Raw genomic sequence first — 17,888 nt, 5'->3', positions numbered from 1 at the left:
TTCATTGCAGAGACCCAGCAGGGGCAGGATGGGGAGTTCTGGATGAGGAATAGGCTGCAGCCCCCCTTCCCGCCCCCTCTAGAGTGTCTGCTTCTTAATGGACTCTCAAGCAGTGTGTTTGTTTCGGGCAGCCGAGCTCCCCAGCGGGAGACTCTCAGGTCCACAGAAATTTGGGGTAAGAACCACTGACCTTTGGCTCTTAGCCTTTGACTTACGCTATCCAAGTTCCTCGGTAAATATTTTTTTTACAATTGCAAATATTGTTTTCTGACAAAGAAGCAGAGATTTTAAGACCAGATTAAGCAAAGCAAACAGCAGGCCCCTTTGTTAGATACTCTCTAAGGGTGTATAACTAATAAGCGATCAGAAAGCTGGGTTTGTATTTACCTAGTGAACAGTGTGGATTTTGAGAGCTCCATTTTTAGAGGCTGTCTTAGAAGATTAGTGGTCTAGTAAACAGAAAGTTAAGATGAAGATTTCAGAAAGTCTAAGGAAAGTTGCAAGCTAAATTCAGGAAGAAAAGCTTGTACTGAAGGCCTTGCTGTGAAACATCTCTAAGCTTGTCTAAAGTGGATAACACTGAGAGTGTTTGCAGGGACAAGATCCCCTGCTTTACCTCCCTCATGTCCGCTCCTAAGATCATGATTCAGACAAAGGAGAGGGGATTGTGTAGAGAAGAGTGGAAACTGGGTATACACTTGGTGGGCGGAGGTCCAAAACCAACAGTGAGGATCTCAGAAACGCAACAACCTGAGTGAACCCCCATTAAAAACAAACACACAACAACAAAACCCGGATGCACTGGCACACACCCATAATAACAGCAATCCTATGAAGAGATGAGAGGCAGAGGCAGAGATTCTTCCCCCTGCCCCCTCCCTCCAGCTGGGCTAGCCTGGCCTGGCGTACATAGCATGGCAGACATAACAAGAGAGAGCCAGCCTCTCAGACACCAGATGGAGAGAAGCTGGGAAGGTGGCTCAGGACTGTGACCGCTGCCCTGACAGAGGACCCAGGTGTGATTCCCAGCATGCACTGGCGGCTGCAGGGGATCCACTGCCTCATCCGGTCTCTGTGGACGCCAGGCACACAGGTGGTGCACGTACATACATGCGGGCCAAACACTCACACACGTAAAACAGAATCTGAAAAGAAAGGGAAGAAACAAGATGGAAGAAGAGAACATGTCTCGAAAATTGTTCCCTGACCTCCACGTGCATGCTATGTCAAGTATGTGCATGGGCGTGTGCATGCACACACAACAACAACAGCAACAATAATAATAATATAATAGTAAAGCAAAGAATAACTACAGAGGAAGCTAGAAACCAGAAAAGGAAGTGTGTTACTGAAGGGGATGGACCCGGAGCAATATGTCCAGGAAAGAGAAAAATTCAAGAAAATGTCATGATGCTAAGTCCCCAACCAATAAAAACATGCCCGGGGGAGGGGCTCCAAACCTCCCAGGCTGATTTCTAGGCTGCCATCTTGGTTCTACTCCCCCGGAAGCACTTCTCTCTCTAGGAGACCCTGCTTCCCCTGTCAGCAATGGGCCTGAACACAACCTCAGAGGCCCGGCTCTCCTGCCATGTGCTCCTGGGTCTTCTGGGGGGTGGGGTGGGGGGAGGCGACGATGGGAGCTGTTCTCCCCAGAAAGTCAAGAGCCTCGGTTATTAGAAAGGACACTTGGTTTTCAGTTCCAGCTCTGCTGTGCTTTTTGAGAAAAGTCTCCGGGGCCCCGGCTTTAAGAATTGTACAGTAACCTGGGTAGCCAGCTGTGAAGAAACTGATGCTGTGTCACCAGCACTGAGGAAGAAAGGGAGGTGGGGAGAGAGGGGAGGAAGGGGAACGGGAGAATACCAGGTTATAACACATACATGGGATCCTTCCATGTGATGTTGTGTGTGCATATATATGTACGTGGTCAGCTTGTGTATGTAGATCACGTGGCCTGTGGCGTGGACTGCAGCAGGCAGCCTGGGCGATCTCTAAAGGCCTCCAGACTTCATTTCTCTGCTTCTCCTGGGAGGCCACGTGCTTACCCTTTACCTCTCTCCTCCCTCGGTGCGGTTAGTTCTTCCCTTGAGATCACCACAGGCTGAAACACACAAGCTTGCTTCCCCCATTCTGAAAGATCTGCATAGTCCGCAGGTTGAAAGCAGAGAAGCCTTGCTCGGTGTGCCATAAGCCCGGAGAGATACCAGCAGTGCCGGCCACAGAGCTTTGCTGGGGGGAGGGGCTGCTCTGGCAGCCAAAGTGGGCATGAAGCTCCTGGTCGGACCTGCAGGGCACAGAGAAGGGTGGCGGGAAGATTAGGCAGGAGGCTGGGGCAGGTCCTGGGCTCCCAAGAGAAGCTGGTGCTTGATGTTTGTAGCTTGATGTCAGCCTCTGGGAGAGCGCTGAGCGGGGCTGGAGTGGTGGGAAAGTGCGGTTCGCTCCTGGGGGCTGCCCTGGGGGTGGGGCTGTTGGTGACCGTGGGAATGGTCCCTCGGTGCCTTTTATCCTCTGCAAACCCCAAGACTCCTAATACCTGAAGCCCTCTGAGCGCACAGCAGAGGGAGGGAATGAAAGGTGAGGGCAAAATGTGATTGACCAGCTCCACGGGCCTTTCCCCTCACTGGTTCTGAGGATTAGGATGCCGAGGGCAGGCAGCACCCGGGCCTGACACCGGTCCCTCCCCTTTGTTCACTGCCATGGGAGAGACAATGAAAGGGCTGGCTGGAAAGACCAAGGGGCTGGGGAGAGAGTTCTCAAGCTGCTTTTTGAAACACTTGAAGGGGCCGGTCCATGCTATTGTTGCAGTAAAATAGAAAGCGGAACTATTCTCCTTTAAAAAAAAAGAAAGAAAGAAAGAAAAGAAAAAGTAAAAGAAAGAAAACCACCCTCCCCAGGCATCTTCAGGAGGCTGCTGGACTGAAGCCATTAACATGGTAATACCATCATCCTGTTTGCATCTTCTTTGTCTGCCCAGCGTTTGTCTGGGATTCTGCCTCCTCCTCGCTAGGCCCTAGACCCTGGAAATGCTTAGGCCCCAAAGAAGAGGGAGCCAAGCTCCTGGCCACCAGCTTCCAAGCGGCCTGGCCTCTAGGAGGGGGCCAGGTGGAGTTAGAGGGGGAGTCCAGCCCTTTGTGCAACCGGAATGAGAATGTCGGGAATGGAAAGAAACTGCGAATCTAATTTTCCTTTTCCCCTCCATGGATGCCTTGGTACCCACCAAGTGGAAAAGTTTGCAAAGGGCTGAGTGAAGCTGAGAGGTGCCAGGACTGAGGGCCAGGGAAAAGCAGCTGACTTTGGGGGTGGGGTTTAATGCGGTGGCCCCCCACCCAGAGCACCTGGCCGAAAAGGAAAGGAAGAAGTTGCAGGAAACTCCCACTTGACCTGTCTCTCTGCTCATGCCTCATGAGCCAGTGAGCGCCAAATGTGCACCAAGAACAGCCGGGGGTGTTGCTGATGCTGGAGGTGGGGGTACAGGATGGGAGAAGTCATCTGGCCCTCCTGGAGCCAGCCCTGTTTTGGGGGGGCCTATGACTGGGTGAAGGAACTTCCAAGGAAGAAGCTGGCTCAGAGATTGGATGGCGAGGCACACTGTTCGTGCTTGGCCTTGCATTCTCCTTTCCTCAGGAATCCAGGAAGTGGCTGGGAAAACAGAAAACCCAGTTGTTTTAAGCAGGACAGAAGACAGCTTCATTGGCCAGTAAGACAGAAGCCCGTGTGTCTTCCCTTGTTTTTACAACACCAGCGTCTAGCATGATATGTTGGCTCTAGGCTCTGGGCTGTCCTGTACTAGTTTAGGTTTGAAGGAGCTGAGATGGGGTGGAGAGCCTGAGAGGAGACTGAGCTACCCCGACACAAGTCCTGCCTGAGAAGGTGTGAGATACAAAACTAGCTTCAGCCATTTACTTCACAGACTCAGATGGAACCAGAAACGATGACACTGTTTCCTTGGGGAGCTGGACAGCTGTGACCCTGCTTTCTTGCTTTTAGCGTCAAAAAATGCCTTGTTTGAGCACCTTTGGGAGCTCCTGGAGAAAGATATTAATCTGCTCTGTGTGTTTGTCACAAACTTGGGTTACTGTCTCCAACCCCATTTTCTTAGTCCTGAGCCCTTTGGGAGATCATACTGAAGAATTCTTTTCCCCCAGATGCTGCCATGTGGGCTCATTACCCTGCAGTTGGAATCTGTAGTCCATCTAAATCTCTCTCTCTCTCTCTCTCTTTTTTTTTTTTTTTTTTTTTTTTTTGCCTCCTGGACTCAAAATGACACAGAAAATTCTCACTTTATTTCCATCCCAGTACAGAAGTGTCTGCATGGTAAATCCATCCCACATACCTGGCACAGCCCAGCCTTCATGTGAGACACTGGGCCAAGAGCCCTGGGATTGAGCGGAGCAGACAACACTAATTCCCCTCCCAGAGGTCATAGAGAGGGAGGCGGAGCTGGCCTGTCACTGTGTCCCTGCCCACCCCCCACCCTTCCCACTCCAGGCGCTGGTGCAGCCTCGAAAGGCTCCCCCAGGCCTCCTGGTGACTGTGTCCGTCTGCTCTGTGCTCTTCTGACATTCGCTTTGTGTCCCCTTCCATGTCGTTCCCACCACCCACCCTCAGCTTGTCCATTTATTCTCCTCTGACCGTTAGCTTCAAGGAGCTCACTCTCTGTCACTCAGAGCCCAGTGCCCTGCTCACTGTAGGCAAGCACTCCATTACTAACCTCAGCCGGAAACCGTTCTTAGTACAGAACAATAGAGAAGTCATAAAACATGAGTTTTACACATATGTAGTACCTAGAATTGGGTTGTTTTTTTTTTTAAATTCCCACTGGTTTCGTTGGTTTTTTTTCAATTATGGGACTGAGACTTGGCAACGCTCGAGTCTCTAAAGCTAGCCCCAAGCCAACTCCTCTAACACATCCCCACCGCTCACAGGGTCACGTCCCTCACCATGTCATACCTCCTTCCCCGCCATTCTTGACCGCTTTTCTGTCTAGGTGTGAATCCACGTGGAATGATTTCTTCCGGGGCACCTTCTAGAAGTTTCCTAAGTGCTTTCTCATGCACATTTCGCCACTTTTCTTTTGTTATTTATCTTGTTTCTGTGATGTGTCTACACTGACACACACAACTCGTGTTCTTTCACTTCAGGGAACCATCCACTGACGCCATCCAACTCCTATTTATGGACGTTTTTGTAAAGGTTTATTTATGTTCATATTATGTGCCTATGCTATCTGTGTCCTGCGTGCATGCATGCCTGTGCCTGAGGTGGCCAGAAGAGTGGCAGATCCCTTGGAACTGGTTGTGAGTGACCAGCTGGGTGCTAGGAACTGAACCTGGGTCCTCTGCAGCAGTAAGCACTCTTTTTTTTTTTTTTTTTTTTTTTTTTTTTTTTTTGGTTTTTTTGAGACAGGGTTTCTCTGTGTAGCTTTGCGCCTTTCCTGGAACTCACTTGGTAGCCCAGGCTGGTCTCGAACTCACAGAGATCCGCCTGGCTCTGCCTCCCGAGTGCTGGGATTAAAGGCGTGCGCCACCACTGCCCGGCGCAGTAAGCACTCTTAACTGCTGACCACTGAACCATTTCTTCAGTCTTCCCCACCCTTCTTTTTTTTTTTTTAAATTTTGATTATTTAAAGCAAAGGATCTCTTTACCGATCTCATGATAGGCAGGTATGAGGCTTCTCTAGGAATTCATGACAAGTGCAATGGCCTCCAGAGGCTGTGTGCCTCGTTTTTACTCTTTCACATCAACTTCCTCTCCGGAGAGATTTCCCAGTTTCCACACCCTCTGGAGGAAGTGAGCCCATTTCCGTGCAGTTGAATACAACTGTGTGGGTCTTGCGGATTCTCCCGGACACTTGGTGTGCCTCTGTCAACCTTGCCTTTCGACTGTAAGCTTTTGTGTCCTCTAGCGAGAGCTACACAGCGAATGTGTGCTTCTGGCATCCACCTAGGTGGTTACTGATGAGAAGTCCTCCCTGTCCCTAAAGTTAGCTGTGCACACATTTCCTGTAAGGAGCATGTGGTCTCACCCACCACTTTCCTCTTCAGGTAAGGAAACAGAGTTGTGTTCACTGCCCCCAGGGTGGGTTTGGAGCCCATTCAAAGCATCCAGCCTGGGTCTGAGATTTAAAAAATTCATGCCTTTGGGCCCCCTCCCCTGCCATGGAACGCCCTAGAGCCATTTATTTCTCAGAATTGCTGGGCCTCTGTTGACATACTGCAAGCCAGTCCCGAATCTTGAACCTTGATATTTTAAACTAAAAGATGCATCCATCATACTGATACAATGATCCCTTGAGAAATTTCCTTAGGGTAATTGGGTTGTAACTTAGCTGGGTATAACTCCCAGGTAAACAGTGTGGCATAGTGCTGAGAACTCCTGCTTTCCCACAGCACTGTGGAGGAATGCACTCAGAGCTGGCCTGTTTGTCCAGGGACCCAGCCTATCGGCTTACCTCCCCATCACACCTCACATATCCCATTGTTGTCTTAGCCCAGAATGGCTCAGCATCATGTCCTTCATCCAGGCAGTGGGATTTGTGTTTGATGGAGAATCATGGTGACAGAGAAAGTGTTCCCCTTCCTTTAAGGACCATTACCCAGAAGCTACACGCTTTATTTCTGCTTGTATGATGTTGACAAGTTATAAGTGAAATACATGACAAGAAAAGTTGAAAATGTTACTAATCTGAGTGGTCTTATACCCAAGTAAACGAAGGGCTCTATTACCATTACAGAAAGGTATTTTAACAACACATCCCCTTCAGAGGCCAGTTACAGAGATTCTGGGGGCAATAGTACAGCCCCTAGGGCTGTTACAGCCTTGAAATGCGGCATAAATATTGAATGTATTGAAAGTTCTCAGTCTCTTTCTCTTTGGTTCCAGAGACTGTAGCAGAAGAATAAGGTACACAACAGCAGTCAGTTTTTCTACCAAGGATCAACACTCAGAACTCCTGTCCCATCCCCACCCCAGTCCAGAACAGAACCTCTTGTAAGCAGGAACTTCAGTGTGTGTTCTATTAGTATGTGGGTTAGGTATGGACTAGGGTCCAAAGTCACAGACTAAGCACATTTTTTTCTCAAATTTATTTTTTCCTGTCTACACTTTTGTTTTCTGTAAACATTGAACAAAATATCAGTTGAAATAAGGTTAGAAAAGAAAAACCTTCGCCGGGCGGTTGTGGCGCATGCCTTTAATCCCAGCACTCAGGAGGCAGAGCCAGGCAGATCTCTGTGAGTCCAAGGCCAGCCTGGGCTACAGAGCGAGACCCAAGACAGGCACCAAAACTGCACAGAGAAACCCTGTCTTGAAAAAAACAAAAAAAGAAAGAAAGAAAAACCTTTATTCTAATACCTGGACTATTGTTAGGCTGGCTCCTCCTACAGAACCTAGAAGCCATTGGCAGAGTTAATAATTTGCATTTGTTAAAATGCCCATACCAAAAGATGTTAAATCAATCCAGGTTGTTGATTTCCTTTGAAAATCACTTCCAAAAGGATTTGGTGTTCTTTCTAGAATATGATTTAAGCTCCATGATGGTTAGTTCAGTTCAGAACATACTAGTTGTACATCTATTGTTTGCATGCTCTGGATTCAGAGGACATAAAGCAGGGAGGGGTCCCTGTTAGCTCAAAAGAAGATGTAGTTAGATAAGTTTAATCAAAAACAAACTGACACCTGTTACAGAGGTTGAAAGGGGTAAAGAGATAGATTCATTCCAGCTCAGGATGACTAGGCAAGGCGCCTGAGAACATGGGGGACTTGAACTGGATTCAGCTAGTTAATACTGACAAAAACCGCATCCCATTGTCTCTTGACAGCAGCCAATTTCTTTTGCTGTTTGAGGATAGATTTGGGGACCCTGGGGAATGCTGATTAGTTCTATCACTAAGGCTGATTAGTGACAAATGTTGAATCATGCTGACTAATGTGTTCTAAATGGATTGACTCAACAATAAAGGGAACGTTGAGAGTCAAGAGTTCAGGTCGTGAATCTCACCCATGGGATGAAATGCAAATCACTTCACATCTTTCTCTTCCTCTTTTCTTTCTTTCTCTTTTTGTTTGTTTTGTTTTCTTTATGCTTTTTGGTTTTAGTCAATTAAACTGTGTTCATCCCGAGAATCCAGTAAGTTACCTTGACTCGTAAGTGCTTTACAAACCTCAAGGGTGACAGAAATGATGAGCCACCACCAGCTTATGCAACCTTACTTAGTTTTTTTGTAAGCCATGCTGAATGGGACTGTCGTCCATCACGCGCTGCTCCCCAGCCACGCGAAACCTCCATTTCCCCACATATGCCATGAGAACCAACGAAGAATGAACCGTTCTCACAAAACCTGACACGTAGAGGAGCTTTTGAAAAATCTTCCTTCTACCTACTGGGGCGCCTGCGCCTCTGGACAACAAATGTCACCACAAAACTAAGCGCTTGCATTACACACATAGCTCTTTCTCTCTTTTGACATTTCCCCAGCTAGACTGCTTGAGAACCTGGCCTTCCATGTCCAGATGTTTACTGAATTCTGAAGGCCCCCCAAAGGGCCCAAATTCTTTTGTTGCTCTTCAAATCATTTCCCACAGAGACTGACCAATGTCCTGAAGGAGCCCTTCAATAGAGACGATAAATGAAGGCAGATGAAGACATGACCCCCCGAGGCTTGTCCCCATCCACTCTAACAAAGGGCCTGAGGCACAACCTTGTAAGGAGTGTTTTGGTCAGCAGCGTCCCTATGAGAGGCCAAGTCTCCCCCACAGGGCTGCTTTCAATGGCCATCATCATAGTGGAAGTCCTGGGCATTTGTTAAGGGTTGTGGTGTGCTAGGTGTAGCATAAAACATCTAAATCATGGCTCCCGGCCTTTGTGAGGGTTTCCTGAGGCTACAGATGGCAGCTGGCTTTCTCAGGGGAATCTTGGAGATAACGGGAACCCAAAAAGGGGCTCCTGTGTCTTTGGGTGATCCTTTCCCAGTACAGATAGACTTCCCCTTTTATATGTGGCTCTTGGCAATCAAGCCAGAGTTGCTGGACCTTAACCCTGACAGGGCCATTTCTGGGTGTCTCAGGGCCATGCCATGGTTGGCTCTGTGGGAGGGAAATGCTGCTGCAGAAAAAGAGCTTTATTTAGATTACTAATGGGAGGCTAGTACATTTCATGACAGCATTTTCTTTTTAACTTTCCTTTTCTTTCTCTCTCTCTTTTTCCTTTCAGGCCAAGAGAGGCCATAGGGATACTGTGACCTTTGTCTGGAGCTGATGGGGGTGTGATTTGTGAAATGAAACAAGACCAAGACGGGGGCTGCTTGGAAAAAGGAACCGGAAGCCAACATAATGAGGATTAATTGGTTGGTTGCTGTTGAGATGGTAACTGTGATTTCAGACCCGGAAGGGAAGGTGAAGACGACGAAGCCTTTGTCCAGTCTCTGATGTGGAGGGCTGGGGGCTTTACCACCATGGGATGTCAGCGGCCGGAATAAGAATTTGCACTTACATGGCACCTTTCAACCATGCACCTCAAAGCGGTTTAGCCACATTAATTAATTAAGGCCCACAATCCCCCTGGGGAGAGGAGGAGGAGACTAACAAGATTTGTAATTACAGAAGAGAACATTTCCGAATAAAGTATTGTCCGGCAAAGAAAAAGAATAGGTGTGAAAGAATTGGGGTCTCCAAAGAGTAACTGACTCACAAAGAAAACGGTGAAACCATGGGGGAAGCTGGAGGTGGGCATGGATGTGGGGGTCTGCTCTTGTGTCAGAGGGAGGCCAAGGCCCTCAGAACTCACTGACAGGCTCAAATCTAACTTCGAAGCTGAGCAGGCATGGTATTAGTATTGTCTGGAAGGTCATTATAACTATTGTAAGCATACACTCCTGTTCCACTGGGATAGTGTGGGTAGCCTTGCAGAACAAAGAGCGAGATTCTCGCGGTATTTAATAAAGGATGAAGTGATTTCTTTGGAGTTGAAGCCCAAAGCTGGACCACTCAATTAGCAAATAAATCAACTGGTGATCCATGGGATAATTCCGCTCTTTGCCTTGGATGCCTGGCCCACCAGTTCCCACTGCCCTGAGGCTCTGAGGCAAAGTATCAGATTGAGCTGGTTCAGTGCAATGTTTGGGGGCTGAAGCCCCTTCAGAGTCAGGTATTGAATCTTCCTAGGGCTAGTAAAATGGCTCGTTGGGTAAGGATACTTGCCACGAAGTCTGATGGCCTAGGTTTGATCCCTAGATCCACATGTCAGAAGAAAAGAACCAGCTCCCCAGAGTTGTCCTCTGACCTCTACACATACACGTTGCACACACCTAAGAGCAGGAGAGGAAGAGGAAGGCGAAAGAAAGAAAGAATAAATGTAAAGTTGTTTTACTTTTGTTGAGACATGGTCTCACTATGCAGCCCTGGCTGGCCTAGAGCTTGCTATACAGACCAGACTAGTCTTGAACTCTACTTCCTAATTACTGGGATTCAAGACACACACACCACCATGCCCAACTATAAAGTTATTTTTTAATAACAATCTTTCCAACCCCTGGCAACCTATCATCAAAATTATTGGTGACCCAAAGCTTTAGAATCACTGCCTGCTCCCCCTTCAGAGATTGTAGTCATAGGAGGTAGACTAAGCATTATACCTCATTCCCTGCCTCCTGTTGGTATCCAGTAAAGTGCTATGCAAAAAGGAAGGGGAGGGCATGAGAGACTGGCTTTGCTAACGACTTCGTAATTATTGAGTACAGACCAATATAAAGCGATAGAGCCTATGGCCCCCTCAGTAAATGAATCATGAGAAAACTCATTCTAATAACTATACTACAAAACAGAACGAAGTCTCCTGGTCAATGACGGTGAGGCCCCGTGCTGCAGGGGACAGGGAAGGACATCTTGCTGGGCTAGAAGCGTGTTCCTGAGGAGCCAGCAGGCATGCCAGCTGCAGGGGGCAGGGAAGGACATCTTGCTGGGCTAGAAGCGTGTTCCTGAGGAGCCAGCAGGCATGCCAGCTGCAGGGGACAGGGAAGGACATCTTGCTGGGCTAGAAGCGTGTTCCTGAGGAGCCAGCAGGCATGCCAGCTGCAGGGGACAGGGAAGGACATCTTGCTGGGCTAGAAGCGTGTTCCTGAGGAGCCAGCAGGCATGCCGGGCGTGAGGGAGTCAGGAGGATTTGTGTAGGTCTGGAAGAAGCTGCCCAGGCAGCCGCTCCGGTCTGAAGCCCTGTGCTTCCTCTCAGTGAGGGGCATTTTGAGAACTTGTGGTTTTCCATCGAATGCTTATGCAAACCAAGCTGATTAAATGTAAGTTTCTCGTGCATTCTTTTGACACAAGTTGGCTAACTTAAGACAACACGAGGAGTATTTGAGGTGGTGATGAAGTTTAGTATGCACTAGGGAACAGCAGGGGGAAGATTGATGGCTTCCCCTCTCTCCCCCTTTCCCCTGTTCCCCTGAACAGGTCGTAAAACCTAGCCAGCTTTCCCCTAACGTCAGTCGTAAAGAAGTCATCCCAGAGGTGCCCTCCCTGGGCCCAGAGGAAAGGAATGCTCTTATCTCTCAAAGGCACTCCGGTGCAGAGAAGACTAGGACTCAGCTGGCCAGCTGTATCTGCCCCTAGCTTACATTAGATCACACCTGCTTCTCCTCCAGTCAGACTTCTGCCCACTCTCTTTAAAAAGAAAAGAAAAAAAAAAAAAACACATGTTTTCCTGTTTCTTTGGGTCTCCATGTCATATAGAACATATTAGATAAATGTGTATGCTTTTCTCTCATTAATCTGTCTTTTGCCACAGAGGTCTTGCCATGGGGAAAGAAAAAGCACCCATGTTTCTTGCCTCCAGTTTCCGGTGCCCAGCACAGGGAGGCTGAGACACTTTACTCCAGCCTGTAGGTAAGATCCTTGGACAGCTGTGACAAAAAGCCAGTTGCATAAGAATTCTTATCGGGGCCGGCTCCCCCAGATCTACCTGCAATGCCTGGTTGAGAAGGAGGTAGAGATCTCTTCTCATGCATCCCCAAATTGGTATTAGCAGGGCAACAGCATGTTTGGACTGACTTTCTGGCCAAAGCTAGCCGGAGCTACCTATTCATGATGGCCCTTTCCTTCCCAGCAACACCTCTCTTCCCGTCTCCTTACTCACCTTTTTGAGTCCACAGTACTTGGCTCCACTTCCGCTTATCAGGGTACCCAAGTAAATCAGTTTTGCATATGCAGGCAGCCATTTTCAGGCTGGAGAGGCACAGGAACATGGCCTAGTGATGGGGGCTCTCAGAAGGGTGTCTCTGTCTTCCCTTCTTCCTTCCTTTTGCCCTTCTGTGGGGGTGCTCTTGGGTCTGGCAAGAGCTGCATCTTTTTGTCTCTCTTTTGAGAACACATTTCCTCCAATGTTTACACACACACACACACACACACACACACACACACACACACACACACATACACACACACACACACACACACACACACACACACACATATTCATATATGTTGTTTTGGGTTCTGCATCACCTAATAGATCTCTTGGTTTGAAAGAAGAAAAGAGTAAGTAAATGTCTAAACCTTTCTCAGGTCTAGCTGTGCTTTTTTAGAGGAGAGTCCGCCATGAACCTTGTAACAAGTGAGGAAAAGAGAGCATTCTGTGCACTTTAGGAAAACTGTTCTTTGTTCTCTGCCGCTCTTACTTGGGTCGCTCTCCGCTTTGACTGAATTAAAGGAGAAAAGTGAAGCACTCCGTACATTCCAATGGATCACTCAACAGTGCCCGAGAAGATGTTACAAAAGAAGCCTTCCCCCTGACCCAAATGTGAACGACTGACCAAGTGACTCCATCCTGGAGACTCCTGTGGACTCCTTTAGTTGGTTAGTTGGTTGGTTGTTTGGTTGGTTGGTTGGTTGGTTGGTTGGTTTTGACCCCAAAAGACTCTGAGAACTCTGTACTCAGGGGTTGACAAATCCACACAGTCCTCTCCTGCTCTGAGCATCCCCCGGACCTTCTGCCACATGCTGCTGGGACAAGCCTGGGCACTGTGACAGCTCACACCAAGCACCACATGGTGTGTGACACACTGCGCACACTCAGTCGCAGTGATCCCTTCTGCAGTCTGGTGAACTGGGTTGTCACAGTGTGTTCCTTCTGTACTAACGGGGGAGGGGGCAGAGGCAAGAGAGGTCAACCTCTTGATGGAAAGATTGGGTGGGGATTTGAACCCAAGCCCTTTGCCCATGGAGTATTTCTGTTCACAGCTACTACAGCCTCTTATTCCTGCCCAGGTCACTAAAGTACTCGGCACAACACTATACATACAATTCTTCAGGAATAGTTTTCCACATAATTACAGAAGAAACACTACCGGTTGGATCCTGTGCGCTGAGTAGTGGCTGCACAAGCCTGGGCCTGGGGCTGGGGAAGATAACAGAAGGGTCTCCATTGCCTTCTTCATGCCCGTCACTGTTCAAATACTAGGAGACACATGCAGGAAAGACACACAGGAGAGAAGGCAGAGCTGAGAACGTGCCAGGCTGGTGCTACCCAGGACGCGCTAGCAGGACGGATGCGCTAGCAGGACATCTCGTATTAGTGTTACTTTTATTGATGATGTCATTCTTTTCTGTATATACCTCTCTGTGGGCAGGGGTACTTTTATATGTCCTGTTGAGGTACTGCAGTCCTGGGGAAGATTCAGAAGCTCTAGACTGACCCGGAAATGCTGCACACTGTGCACACTGTCTTTGAGTCTGTGTGCTGTGAGCAAAGCAAAGTTGCCTTAGTCAGGATTGCGAAAGTTTGTCAACAGACAGAACCTCAGATTGCTCAAGGATAATTCTGGAAACAGAGGATAAGGATGGGGAAGAAGCAAGGACAGAGCATCTGATTCTGAGGACTGATCGTGGGTATTAGCACCACCCAGGAGTGTCCATCATTGCGCCTTTGGTTTCAGTCTCGTGGGCATCACTTTGGTCCCAAATCTATGGAAGGACCACCCTTTCTCCTCTAAAGAGTTCACACTTCAACACTGGAGGTCTCTTTGCAGAGGAAGGAAGGACCCATCATAATTCTCAGCCGAATATGCCGAGAGTGAGAAAAAAAAAAACGCATTGCCTGCATCTCTGAATTCTGCCGAAGACAGAGATCAGATGGAACATATATTTTCTATCACCCCATACAGACCTGGGAGGGAAGAAAGTCAACAAGTCACCAAGTATAAATCATGAGAGATTTGATTTTGCTGCCCAAATACCAGTGACTTAAAGTCTGTGTGAGCCTGAGAGACTCCGGACAGGCTCCCATCCATGTGGTGACTCCATGTTGCACTTCAGTGTCAATGTGCCTGTCCACATTGCCCCTTTGGTGGGGGATGGGGATTGAAAAGGTGATCAGGAGGCCTAGAAGATGGCTTAGTGACTCAGAGCACTTGCAGCTCTCCCAAAGGGATACAAGTTCAGATCCCAGGACCCCCAGCAGGCAGCTCATACTCACCTGTAACTCCAGCTCCAGGGAATCCCCCAATCTCTCTAGCCTCCAAGGGCAAGCACGCACACACACACATACACACACACACACACACACACACACATACACACACACACACACACACACACACACGCACACACACATACACACACACATACACACACACACACACACACACACACACATACACACACACACACACACACACATACACACACACATACACACATACACACACACACACACACACACACACACACACACACACACACATACACACACACATACACACACACACACATACACACACACACACACACACACACATACACACACACACACACACATACACACACACACACACACACACACACACACACACACATACACACATGAAGAAACCAAGCACTGGCCATTATGTTCTCCCCCCAAGAAATGACACACCCCACCCACTTTTCCCAGACTTCACGCTCAAGCAGCCTCCCCGGAAGGGAGCACTCGGACAAACCTCCCCAAGAGAACGCCATACTAGTGATGGCGCAAACATCTGCTTCACTGTCCTAACAGGGGTTTCCTCTCAAAGTCACTCTGTGTGTAGACCCTCCCCTTGGATCGAGTGGCATATATCAACGATCTCTGGGGAGTAGAGCTGAGGGAGGGAGACCTCTTTGGAAAAAGAGACATAACCAAAGAGGACCGATTAACTCAGTACTTTTCTCTCCGGGTTTGTAGCTACTAATAGCTCTGGGAAAGAAGAATGAGTTAAAAGGAGTCATGGCCTGCTGCTCTGCCTGATATTCTGAAGAGAAAACAGCTAGCTTCGAGCTGCCCCAGACAGTCTCACTTCGTGTGAAAAGGCTTCTGGAAGGCCTCCATTCCTCCCTTCTTACCAGACATGATTCAGATCCCCTCTGAGCCCTGTGACTTCCAGAAAGCAGCTCTCCCTGCGGGGGGACAGGGGAGGATGGATAAAAAACTTTCCCTTATTATTCCCAATAATGAATCCCTGCTCTGAGTTGATTCCGACCATGTGTTTTCAGTCAAGTGCTGATGGCAGCCTTGCCGGAGGACATTTCCAAGAGGCTGCGGACGTAATAGATGAGGCCTTGTATTGACAAGAGCTGTCCTTGGTTTTCCATCCAGTTCAGCCTTCCTGAGCCCTGAAATCAGAGACAAGAAGTGATGAACCCACACAGTTGCCACACCCCTTTGCTTCCTTTGGGTAAAGACATCGTTTCAGGGCTTCCCTCCACCCCACCCCAGAGTCATGGATCTGGAGCCTAGTAACTTAGGAAAGACTTCTTAGGACCCAACCTTTTTTTGTAGATGCCAAGACTTCCCTTCTTCAGGACCTAAGCGCGGTTTTAGCTTACTCTGACATCCCGAGAACAAAGGGAGAAATTAGGCCCTAACCTTTTCCTAGAGAAAGCCTCATTTCAAACAGCTTCCAAGTAAGCTACAGTGTTGGCTGTGTTTGTTAAGACAGCCAGCCTATGCATTCTTCTCAAAGCAACCTACCTCCTAAACCGCATACACTCGTTGAGATAAGATGGGCTCTTTTCATTCAGAAAACAAGTATAAATTCCCTCAGGTAAAAAGTGTAACGTGTGTTGTTAAGGATATGAGAACTCACTGTCCTGCCTGAGTGTCCTGCAGTCTGTAGTTCTGCTTCCCTGGGGCTTCAGTTTACATGTGGTTGCTGTACTTCATTCAACCTTTCAGCTACGTCCCTCCCCTCCAAACCCTGCCCCCCCACCCTTGGTTAACATTCCTAAGAAAGAACTTGATCACCCAAGCTCCTCTTATTGCATCTCAGCACCACTGGCCACTAGCTAGCCTCAGTTGTGGGCTGGAGAAGTTAATTGAAAACATGACTGCCTATCAGAGGGGTTGAGAGAGGCCAAGGCAGTGATGAACTCTGGTCCATCCTATATCCTTTAAGGGGATTCTGCAGGGCTACCCTGTGGTGATACACTGTGTACCCCAATAAAGCTTGCCTTGAGGATCAGAGGACAGAGCCGGCCACTAGATTAGACACAGAGGCCAGACAGTGGTGGCACACACCTTTAATCCCAGCACTTGAGATCTCATGCCTTTGCTTGGGAAGCACACATGCCTTTACTCCCAGGAAGTAATATGGCAGGGCACAGAAAGGTATATAAGGCGTGAGGAAACGGGAACTTGCTCTCTTTAGACTGAGGATTTGGTAGAGGTAAGAACTTGTGGCTGGCTTGCTCTGCTTCTCTGACCTTTCAGCTTTCACCCCAATATCTGGCTCTGGGTTTTCTATTATAAGACCTTTTAAGATTCGTGTTACACAACCCCTTCTCTCATTCACCTCTTCCTCCCTTTCCTGTTCCTGTAGACCTGTCCCTTATACCCTGTCATGGCCCCCAAATTTTCATCCTCCCTCCATCTCCCAACCCCAGACGTCCATGTTAACATGGACCCTGTTAATATAAGTTATATAAGAATACAAGGAAATGGAGATGAAAATAAAACCCTTTCTGCTGAAGAAAACCCTGTTTCCCTCCTGAGCCCCCCCCCCCCCCCGTACCTTGATTCCCAACTCCCCCAAAATCACAAGCAAAAGAGAAGCTTCCACTCAGGAGCGTTGACCGAGCAAATGGGGGTTATCCTTGTCTCCATTCATCTCCCGGATACCTGGTACCAGGTTCTTCACTAAAATCACCCAAACAATTTGCTTTCTGGCTGAAGTCTGGAGCACAACTGAAGGACTCGTTTTGGGTAAAGTTTTTGCCATTTGTGTTCTTCCAAAATGCCCAGAACTCTTTGAAGTTATTCACACATCTTCATGATTTTGGAAGACTAGTCATGTGTGTTCCTCTTTCAACTGTTACCAACTGTTCTCTGTGTGAATTCAGAGAGCCAAGGACTAGGGGGGAAATTGAACTGCAAATCCTCAGTTTTCCCATTTAGTCTAAGCTAGACAGGATTATCTTTTGGACCTCAGCGGATGGCCGAAAGTCCACTGCAGTCGGCCTTCAAATTCTAGTATTTCCATATACTTGCGGTGTGGCCATGGAGTTAGGAAATAACCGAGCCCTGCCCTGGGCCATGGGTATGTCAGCAATGATCATCAGTCAACTCTTCATGAGACTGACACCTTTATCTACCCACTAAAACTGCAGCATTCTCCTCTCGGAGTACGATGCCAGCTAAGGTAACTAGCTGCAATTCAAAAGCTGCTGCTCTAGGATTGTAGAACCAGAACCTCTGGACCACTTCCAGATCCCTGCTCGTTCCATTTAGAGTCTGGGGTTGATGTCTATTGCCATTGGCTGTCCTCTGGGACCCAAGAACCCATCTGGGCTTTGTCCAGCCTCTCATGCCAGAGATGCACCACCATCCAAACTCCACAGTCATTTCCAATCTGACAGCTGGGAGGTTGATGCAGAGACAAGGCAGAAGC

General features: G+C 48.3%; 1 protein-coding gene across 1 annotated transcript in view; it reads left to right on the top strand.

Moving 5' to 3' along the window:
- Positions 1 to 12,368, top strand: part of Rad51b (RAD51 paralog B) — a 545,966-nt gene extending 533,598 nt beyond the window's left edge. The window contains exon 12 of the mRNA XM_052739453.1: positions 9,209 to 12,368. Coding sequence (XP_052595413.1) covers positions 9,209 to 9,225 — 17 coding nt within the window. The 3' untranslated portion in view covers positions 9,226 to 12,368. The remainder of the gene's footprint in view (positions 1 to 9,208) is intronic.
- Positions 12,369 to 17,888: the final 5,520 nt, after the last annotated feature.

The sequence above is a fragment of the Peromyscus californicus genome, unplaced genomic scaffold (assembly GCF_007827085.1).
Source record: "Peromyscus californicus insignis strain IS unplaced genomic scaffold, ASM782708v3 Scaffold_15__1_contigs__length_86483966, whole genome shotgun sequence".
NCBI lineage: Eukaryota > Metazoa > Chordata > Mammalia > Rodentia > Cricetidae > Peromyscus > Peromyscus californicus.
The sequence above is the reverse complement of the archived record's forward strand: the minus strand, read 5'-3'. Positions and strand labels throughout refer to the sequence as shown.